Raw genomic sequence first — 11,164 nt, 5'->3', positions numbered from 1 at the left:
AGCAATAGATAGAATCATAGAATGTTTTGGGTTGGAAAAGACCTTAAGATCATCCAGCTCCAACTCCCCTGCCATGGGCAGGGACACCTCTTACTAGACTATGTCGCTCAAGGCTCTGTCCAACCTGGCCTTGAACACCGCCAGGGATGGAGCATTCACCACGTCCTTGGGCAACCCATTCCAATACCTCAGCACCCTCACTGTAATGAACTTCTTCCTTAGATCTAACCTGAACTTCCCCTGTTTAAGTTTGAACCCATCACCCGTTGTCCTATCACTACAGTCCCTAACGAAGAGACCCTCTCCAGTATCCTTGTAGCCTCCTTCAGATACTGGAAGCTGCTCTGAGATCTCCACACAGCTTCTCTTCCCCAGGCTGAACAGCCCCACCTTTCTCAGCCTGTCTTCATACAGGAGGTGCTCCAGCCCCTTTATCCTTGTGGCCCTCCTCTGGAGTTGCTCCAACAGCTCCATGTCCTTTTTATGTTGAGGACACCAGAACTGTACACAACACTGCAAGTAAGGTCTCATGAAGGCAGAGTGGATGGCTCTAAGGGTTGATAAAGTGATAGATGGCTCAGGATTGATAAAGTGATGGACATGCATATGCTAGATAAAGGGATAGACACTTCTTATGATAAAGTGATAGATACCTCTTATGATAAAATGATGGACACGTTACAAAACATAAAGCTATAGGTGCCTCAATGATAGATAAAGCGTTAGATGCCTCTAATGATAGATAAGGTGATTGATGCCTCTAATGATAGATAAGGTGATTGATGCCTCTAATGATAGTGATAGATGGCTCTTATGATAGTGATGGACACCTGTTATGAAAAATAAAGCAATAGATACCTGTTATGATAGATAAAGTGATAGATGCCTCTTATGATAAAGTGATGCCTCTAATGATAGATAAGGCGATAAGTTGTCTTTAATGATAGATAAGGTGATAGATGCCTCTTAGGATTGATGAAGAGATAGATGCCTATAATGATATCTAAGGCTATAGATGCTTCAATGATATATGGTAGATGCCTCTAAAGATAGCGATAGATACCTCATAGGATTGATAAAGTAATAGATGGCTCTTAGGATTCATAAAGTGGTAGATAGCTCTTATGATAAAGTGATAGATGCCTCTAATGATAGTGATAGATGCCTCTTAGGATTGATAAAGTGATAGATGCCTCTATGATTGATAAAGTGATAAATGTCTCTGATAGTTAATGTGATAGATGCCTTTATGACAGATAATGTAATAGATGCCTCTATGATAGATAAGGTGATTGATGCCTCTCATAATAAAGTTGTAGATGCTTCTAATGATAGCAATAGAGGGATTGATAAAGTGATAGATGCCTCCATAATAGATAAAGTGATAAGATGCCTCTATGATGGATGATAGGTGCCTCTATGATAGTGATAGATGCCTCTTATGATAAATTGATAGATGTCTCTGATACATAATGTAATAGATGCTTCTATGATAGATAAAGTGCTTAGATGCCTCTTGTTATAAAGTGATAGGTGCCTCTTACGATAAAATAATGCCTCTAATGATAGATAAGGTGATTGATGCCTCTACTAATAGTGATAAATGCCTCTTAGTATTGATAAAGTGATAGATGGCTCTTAGGATTGATAATTGATAGATGCCTTTTATGATAAAGTGATGTCTCTAATGGTAAGATAATAGATGCCTCTAATGATGATAAAGCCATAGATGCCTCTTAAAATAGTGATAGATGCCTCTTAGGATCGAAAAAGTCACAGATGCCTCCATAATAGATAAAGTGATGAGATGTCTCTATGATGGATAAGTGATAGATGCTTCTATGATTGATAAAGTGATAGATGCCTCTAATGATAGGTAAAGTGATACATGCCTCTTAAGAAAAATTGATAGGTGTCTCTATGATAGATAATGTGATAGATGTCTCTGTGATAAAGTGATGGATGCCTCTATGACAGATAAAGTGATAGATGCCTCTTGTTATAGATGAAGTGGTAGATGTCTCTTACGACAGATAAAGTGATAGATGACTCATGATAAACTAATGCCTCTAACGATAGATAAGGTGATAGATGCCTCAGTGATAAAGTGGTAGATGCCTCTTAAGACAGCGATAGATGCCTCTATGATGGATAAGTGATAGATGCCTCCATAATAGATAAAACAAGATGCCTCTATGATAGATAAAGCGATAGATGCCTCTAATGATAGATAAATTGATAGACAACTCATGATAAAGTAATAGGTGTCTCAGATAATGTGATAGATACCTTTATGATCAATAACATAATAGATGCTTCTATGATAGGTAAAGTGATAGATGCTTCTTACGATAAACTGATGCCTCTAATGGTAGATAAGGTGATTGATACCTCTGATAAATTGGTAGATGCCTCTAATGTAGCAATAGATGCCTCTTAGGATTGATGAAGTGATAGATGCTTCCATAATAAAATGATAAGATGCCTCTAATGGTAGATAAATTGATAGATGACTCTTATGATAAAGTTGTAAGTATCTCTGATAGATAATGTGATAGATACCTCTATGATCGATAGCATAATAGATGCTTCTATGTAGGTAAAGATGCCTCTTACGATAAACTGTTACCTCTAATGACGGATAAGGTGATTGATGCCTCAGATGATAAAGTGGTGGATGCCTCTAATGATAGCGATAGATGCCTCATATGATTGATAAAGTGATAGATGTCTCTATGATAATGTGATAGATGCCTCTGTGATAGATAACATAATAGATGCCTCTGATAGATAAGGTGATTGATGCCTCTAACGATAGATGAAGTGGTAGATGTCTCTTATGACAGATAAAGTGATAGATGCCTCTTCTGATAAAAAGATGCCTCTAATGATAGATAACGTGATTGATGCCTCTAATGATAGCAATAGATGCCTCTTAGGATTGATAAAGTGATAGATGGCTTTTAGGATTGATAAAGTGATAGATAGCTCTTATGATAAAGTGATGTACACCTATATGATAAATAAACTGATAGAAGCCTCTTAGGATGGATAAAGGGATAGACACCTGTTATGATAGATAAGTGATGGATGCATCTATGATGGATAAAGTGGTAGATGCCTCTGATGATAAAGTGATAGATGCCTCTTAGGATAGATAAGGCAATAGATGCCTCTAATGATAGATAAAGCGGTAGATGACTTTTAGGACTGATAAAGTGATAGATGTCTCTTACGGTAAAGTGATGGACATGTATATGATAGATAAAAGGATAGATGCTTCTTAGGACAAAGTGATAGATGCCTCTTATGATAGATAAATTCGATAGATACCTCTAATGATAGATAAGGTAATAGATGCCTCAATGATAGATAAAGTGGTAGATTCCTCTTACGATAGCAATAGATGGCTCTGAGGATTGATAAAGTGATAGATGCCTCTGATGATAGATGCCTTGTACGATCATGGTAAATGGCTCTTAGGATTAGTAAAGTGATAGATGCCTCTTACGATAAAGTGATAAATGCTTTTTAGGATAAAGTGATGGGCACCTATATGATAAAGGGATAGATGCCTCTTAGGATGCATAAAGGGACAGACACCTTTTACTATAAAGTGATAGATACTTGTTATGATAGAGGAGGTGATGGATGCCTCTAACAACAGATAAAGTGGTAGGCGCCTCTTGCGATAGATAAGACGATAGATGCCTCATGATAAAGTGATGGGCACCTTTTATGATAGTGATAGACACCTATTATGATAGATAAAGCGACGGGTGCCTCTTATGATAGTGATAGATGCCTTTTATGGTAGTCATAGATGCCTCTTATGATAGAAAAAGTGATGAGCACCTTTTATGATAAAGTGATGGATGCCTCTTCAGGATGGTGAAGTGATGGGCACCTCTTATGATAAAAGTGATAGATGCCTTTTATAATAAAGTGATCTGTACCTCTTACGATAAAGGAAGTGACAGACACCTGAGGCCTGTAATGATAAAGTGATGGACACCTTTTACAATACAGTGATAGATGCCTCTTAAGATGCATCTATCGCTTTCTCTTTCCTAAGAGGCATCTATCGCTTTATCTCTCCTAGGAGAGATAAAATGATAGACACCTCAAGATAGATAAAGCAATAGACACCTGTTAAGATAGATAAAGCGATAGACACCTCTTAGTATAGATAAAATGATAGATGCCTCTTAAGATAGATAAAGCAATAGATGCCTCTTAGTATAGATAAAATGATAGATGCCTCTTAAGATAGATAAAGTGATAGACGCTTTTTAGGAATAATAAAGTGATAGATGCCTGTTGTGATAGGTACCTCTTACCATAGAGGAAGTGATAGATAGCTCTTATGTTAGATAAAGTGATAGACACCTTATGATAGATAAAGTGACAGAGTTTATACTGTAGCTTTTAGTGTCCTTGATTTGCAGGATCTTTAGTAGACTCAAGATCCCCAAGCTCAAAACGTAGATTGATTTTAGCATTTAGGAAGAGTCATTCTAAGGAATGGAAAGTAAAACGTGTTCTTCCAAAAAGTAAGTTCAAGTGTAGTATCTTGTTAAGCCCCAAACCACAAAATTTTAGAACTTTAGTTGTTTACAACTAAGGCAGCACAGTTTTATTTCTCTATTGAAATATACTTAATATATCTATTCAGTAATAAATAATTTATAGACATGTTGTTGGGTTTTGACCTAACATCTGTTAAAACTAAGTCTAGATGATGTCTTTATGTAATTTTTGATACAGCAAAAGGAGGAGAGCTTATATACAGAAAATTAATGATCAGCTGTTTTCCACACTACTGAAAATCTTACATATTTTAAATTAAGCTAATTGTGCTCTGAGATATCATGTGCTCTTGTAATACACTTAAGTCATGGAATCATAGAATGGTTAGGGTTGGAAAGGACCTTAAGATCATCTAGGCATGGGCAGGGACACCTCCCATTAGACCATGGTGCCCAGGACGCTGTCCAGCCTGGCCTTGAATACTGCCAGGGATGAAGAATTTACCACTTCTTTGGAAACCTGTTCCAGTGCCTCACCACCCTCATGGTAACGAACGACTTCCTTATATCTAACCTGAATCTCCTTTGTGTGAGTTTTAATCCATTGCCCATTTGTCCTATGGCTATAATCCCTGATGAAGAGTCCCTTTCCAGCATCTCTGTAGCCCCCTTCAGATACTGGAAGCTGCTCTGAGGTCTCCACGCAGCTTCTCCAGGCTGAACAGCCCCAATTTTCTAAGCCTGTCTGTGACTGTAAATCTGTTGACATGTTCATGTAACTTACAACCAGTATTCAGATTTATGTTTGGGGACTAGGGATAAGTAAAATATGAAAACTGGGACACAATTTCTATCTTAAAGTTGTAGAGGTTTAATTGCAGTTTTCTCTGAAGTTCCAGGACCTTCTGCTGCACTGACAACAATGCAGCTATTCTCCAAGCAGAACCCTTCAAGACAGGAAGTCACTAAACTCCAGCAGCAAATAAGAGCGAACGGCACAGGCTTGACATCGCTAAAGCGTGAAATCTCAGAGCTTCGCATCAAAGTGCAAGAGCAACAGAAACAACTCCAAGATCAAGATCAGAAACTGCTTGAGCAAACCCAAATCATAGGTGAACAGAATGCCCGATTGGCTGAGCTTGAACGCAAGCTGCGAGATGTGACGGAGAGCACAGTAGGAAATTCTTCAGGGTCTGGCTCAAATGAACAATCTCCTAGAAAACGGAGGAAGACGGTTGAATCTACAGACTGTCCTAGGAAATCTAAACGCCTTCGAAACAGAAAATAACTTGGGAGTAAATGACACTTTCAGGAGGATACACTTACCTTTAGTAGCCCAAGCAGGTCTGCTTGTTTGTGACTAGCTTCATGGTGTCACTTAGGCTGCTGGTTCTTCAAAACACCACTTAGACTTGAACAGTAATTTTCTTTCATTGAGACTTTTCCCCTGCTTTCTGTATGGGTGGGCCTAATGCACAAAATCTTTCAGATTTGCAACAGTTACATACTAACCAGACCTGCTTTGTTATGTTTTGAAAGGTTTAACTACTTTTTTCTGTGCCGATGTGTTTAAACTTATTTGTGTTTATGCATATGTTCAAATAAAAACCTTAAATAAATTCAGTCTTAACTGATTAAAAAGTTAAGTGCAAAAACAAATGTCCTGTTCACTTGAAGGAAAGATCCATTTGTAAAATCTTGGTTTAGAGAACTTGACCTTTTTTGTTAAAAGTGACCTTGTCTGGAATGTCTGAAAAGTAGTTAATACTTTTTTGGGGGCCTATGTAACAAGTAACACTGATTTCTTAAGCTACAGTATTGGCTATATATTTTTGTAAACTTGAAGGGCCTCGGTCTGGTCTTCACATGCATACCCCCTGGATATTGGTCTTGGGAGCCATATTCCACGTTTGCATGGATATATGCTTGTGCAGCTTAGCCTACCAAAAGCACTTCCCTGAAGTTGTTCTGAACGCTAGGCAAGAGCACAGAGACCTATAAAGCAATTTCTTTATTCCTCAGCCATAGCTTAGCATCTGCTTTCTGACAGTAATGTGGTCTCACATGGTAGAGTTTGAACCCAGGTGCTCTTGTCTTTCTCACTGCCTATAAATCACAGGTATGGTTAGCCAAAGCTGGAGAACTGAGATCACTTGATTCACAGGCTGACATTTAATCAGTGTCAAATTGTCTCCACAACACCCAAGCTCATGGGGACATGTTTGAATGAAATTCTGTATTATGGAAAAACTTCAATGATTTTGTGTGTATGTATTTGGGTGGGGTGGAAATTTCTCTGTAACACTGATGACAACATTCTACGGTTTCCTTATCCTAAAAGGTAAATCACTTCTGATGAAGCTTTAATTTCTTTTGCACTTCTGTTTTGAGCTTGTAACTGGAAAGGCATGTCTTGCAATGTTCAGTCTCTGATCACTTTAACAACCTCAGAGTTGTGTACAGTGATTCCCCCCCCATCTGTATATTTTTGGAACTTTATACAAATACTATTGTCCTTATGTAGCTTTATCTTTTGACTTATGTGTTTTTTTTAATCAGATGCTGCTTTGCATTTAGGTGGTACTGAATTCAACTTGGTGTGGCACTGAAAATGCAAGTACTGCATTTGGAGCCAGTCAGAATCTTGCTGTTATTACCACAGGTTAAAGTGCAAGTTTCTCATATGTTTTGTATGGCTGCCAGCATCATGTACTGGCTGTATTTAAATCAGTTGAACAAAGCGGAAGTTGTCTGGTCAAATGTTACACAATTGTGGGGAAAGTGACCTTTTCCTAAAGCTTCAGCTACAAATTCTACTTCTAAAACATACTAGCTCGTATCAGAAGTAACGTTGCTAATGCCTAATATTTAACTTTCAAATAAACTTGTTGGGTAGTTTGTGTCCTTTAAAAAAAACAAAAAACAAAACCACAACATTCTGCTGAAGAGAAGCACCCAGGAAGTGTGATACAAAGTTATCTGAGGGAAAGGTTAAACTATGAAAGGAGCAAATTGGTTTTTTCCTGTTAAGGACCTCTTTGAGGTAGGTATCTGCTGTTCAGTTTAAAAGCACTGGCATATACTTCATCTTTTAAAAAAAACAATCTTGAATCAAAAGTTCGAATGATGGCTATAACTGCTGTGCATCATTCAATATAAATTAATTTAGTGGTCATTTACAATGACAAATTGATGTAATGGTCTTAACTAGCCGATATTTATGGTTAAATATGAATTGCATATACTGAAAAGGTTAATTCATACATCTCAGTATCTTTCACTTCAGTTTCTTTATTCGTTTCTAGAAGATAAGTTTCTTCCCCCTCACCCCCCCAACACAAACTACAAATAGTTTCAGGCTATTCAAGAATACTTATTAATATATTGGTGAATCTGTGTGTAAGCCACGTGTAAACTGAGCTGGAAAAAACAACAACAGCCTATTGTTACATGAAACATTCTCCATGAATGGTGCCAAGTTGGAACCTTGAACTAAAGGAAGTATCATGTGCTGCAAGTTTGCAGGTGCATCCTGATCCTCTGTGTGCTACCAAATGCAGTAAAATTGAATGAGGCCCATGAAACTTAAGGGGCACAGGGGGGATCATTACATCAGGCTCCAAGAAATGCCACAACAAAGGTATGCTACTATTTTTTGACTTCCTGGGGAGGGAGGGAGGGAGATTACTCTGACTGGAATATACACATGTAGAAAACAATGAAATAATAGTAGAGGGGTAGCTGGAACATTAATTTCTGCCACCATATTGACCCTTACTAAATATAAAAGGGTGCATTTTGCAGTATATGAACAAGCTGATGAATAGCCTGAAGTAAAACTAAATAATTTCTATTTCGATGCAGATTTGTATAAATTAGTCTATCAGCCTCAAAGTAGCAATTAGTGATCACAGAATCTGTTCAAGGTAGAACCTCAAATTAGTGAGACTAAGGTGTAACTTACAAGTTAATATGAAAAATCATTTTATTTGAAGTGTCTTCAGTTTTAGCACTTGTAGCAAGGGCTGAAACTGAACAGCTCAGGGTTGACAGGGAAAGCCAAGTGTCTTTTACAGCTATTTCTTAATATAGCTTAAAACTCCTGAGGCTTTCCTGCTTTTTGAGCTTTCGTATTCTAAAAACAGCAGCTTGCTTTGTAAACAGCTTTTTGTTTCATAGTAGGGTCTTTAATTCCTGATATTCACTCAGCACATTAACTTAATCACAGAAGTTCATTAATGAGGATGCCACTATGTAATTTCTTAATGTGAAAGGTAAGACTGTTGAACAGAAGCTTTGTTGCTCTTACTAAGATCTTCTAAGAGTTAATTGTGGGAAGTGCTAAGATCACCTAAGGAATTTTCCACATCAAGAGCCTCTTGAAAATCAGGTGATGTAAGAAGTAGTTAAATGCATCTTCAGACAAGCGAGGATAATCTGATTTTGTGTTCCTGATGGTTTTAAGGTGGTAACTGGCAAATTGCAGTGATAGATTGTTATTTCATTCATAGGTAAATTCAGTTTGGAATATTTTATTGCAATGCATCTGCTAGTTGTGAACTATTCTGATACTCTCCAGTTGCATTCCTGTGCTGTTTTGCACTGTTCTCAGACCAGCTCACTTGTCCATGTGCTCTCCACTCTTGCAGTTGCACTTACTGGATCTCACTTTCCTGGTTGGATGGGGATGTGCTGCCAGCTGTGGCTTATGTGTAAGTGAACACTCCAGGTTTTTTTTCTAGCTCTCTGCCAGCTGAAGATATGCTAGGTACTGGCTATCTTTGCCTTTCGAAGGGAGAATTACATACAAAACCTGTTACCTTGCTGAAGACCTAATAAATCTGGATTTGTTACATGGACTTGCTTAAACCAGAAAGGCTCAGTGATGAGGAAAAACACTGGACACTTGGGCAATTACATTTTCCAAAACTTTCCTATTTAATATTTTTCTTAGCTGTTTAAGCCTTGCTTGGCTGCAATGGACTGTTTATTTTATAAATCTGGAATCTATTTAATTACCTTACTGAAACATGTGACCATGTACAAACCTATATACATTTGCAGTGCTGTAAACCTGCTGCTGCATTCTGAACTCTTGATACTCTTGTCCCTCCTCCAATGCTCATGTCAATAGCTATTGATCTTTCTTAGCAGCAGGATCCTTCCCATGGATGAGAAGCTGTTTAATGCAGTGCTAATATTTGAACTACAAGACGAAGCGAACATTTTGAGGAACATTATGTACAACGTTTAGAGTGCGGTTGAGTGAAACTCCTGTGATCCTGTCAAATTTTGCAAGCAGCTTCTGCTCTGGTAATTCAAACGCACTTCCTGGTTTATTGTGAAGTGGTCACTGAGCAAGAAGTAAAACTGAATATCCCTTGCAAGGACAAAATGCCTTGATGAAATGGAAACATCAGTTTTCCTGTTTATGCTGAACCAGTCCTCACATGTGACTAAGGAGGGAAAAGCTGTGAATAAACTTTTCCATCTCTCCTCCACTCGTCCTGATTTCACTCCTAATTCACATCCTAATATGCACAGATTAAAAATGTGTGTAAACAAAAATATTTGCAAAGCTGTTGTCTTATAGATCCAGACTTTGTCCATTACTTTAGGTTGTAAACATTTGCAAGTAGGAATTGTATTTTCACTGCATTTACAGCATTGCACATGGGATAATACTTATTGACCTTTTTTATTCATTTTACTAATAAATTTCAAGTGCTGCATCATGAACCTTGAGATATTCATAATACATTAATACATAAGGTATAATTTACTTTGTGACAACTTCCTCTGTTACTTTTATCAGTATTATTGTTTTATATACCTTACTTGTCTATCATAGAGGTGTCTATTGCTTTATCATTAGAGGCATCTTATCACCTTATCTAACATAAGGGGCATCTATCCCCTTATCTATCGTAAAAGGCATCCATCACTTCCTCTATCCTAACAGGCATCTATGGCTTTTATTATCATAAATGGTGTCTATCCCTTTCTCAATCCTAAGAGGCATCTACCACTTTATCTATCATTAGAGTGGATTTATGGACAACTAAAATTCAAACCAAGTAGCCATTCCAACTTCTACATAAAGTAATCTTTCCAACTGAACTGCCCACAGTCAGTATTTAATGCAAAATAGATGCAGAGGGAGATTAAATGGGGTTTAGTTCTCACAGGGAAGTTTGTCAAAGAAGCTCTTAAAATATTTTACCACAAAAAATTGAAGAAAATGGAGACCTACCTTGGCCCAGGCGTTTTGGAGCTGCAGTTGAGGATATATCATTAGGCAGCTTATAGAAATTTAGACTTTGGACAAATGACAGCTAGTCCTTCCAACCACACATCTCTCACTTTTGGACAAGAAAAAGTGCTTTTTAAAGAGGCACTGGAAGGTGCAGTTTCTGTTTCCAGTCTCAAGAAAGCAAGTCGGATGAGTCTGCCCGGCCGTCTGCGGTGGCTTCTGGGCAGGTTGTCACAACCACTGAGGGGGCAGAAACCCCACAGACAGCTAAACCCGCATGAACACCATTCAGGACAGGAGGCAGCACACGGCGGGAGTGTGTGTGTGTGTGTGTGTGAACGTGAAGCCGGCTCGTCCTCCCTACCACGGTGAACGCCGAAGG

General features: G+C 38.1%; 1 protein-coding gene across 1 annotated transcript in view; it reads left to right on the top strand.

Annotated features, from left to right (window-relative positions):
• FBXO28 (F-box protein 28) overlaps nt 1–6,069 on the top strand; it is a gene marked incomplete at its 5' end in the record, with an annotated part of 11,656 nt that extends 5,587 nt beyond the window's left edge. The window contains one exon of the mRNA XM_010014624.1: nt 5,423–6,069. Coding sequence (XP_010012926.1) covers nt 5,423–5,817 — 395 coding nt within the window. The remainder of the gene's footprint in view (nt 1–5,422) is intronic.
• Nucleotides 6,070–11,164: the final 5,095 nt, after the last annotated feature.

Source organism: Nestor notabilis, unplaced genomic scaffold (assembly GCF_000696875.1).
Source record: "Nestor notabilis isolate BGI_N333 unplaced genomic scaffold, ASM69687v1 scaffold5075, whole genome shotgun sequence".
Taxonomy (NCBI): Eukaryota; Metazoa; Chordata; class Aves; order Psittaciformes; family Psittacidae; genus Nestor; species Nestor notabilis.
The sequence above is the reverse complement of the archived record's forward strand: the minus strand, read 5'-3'. Positions and strand labels throughout refer to the sequence as shown.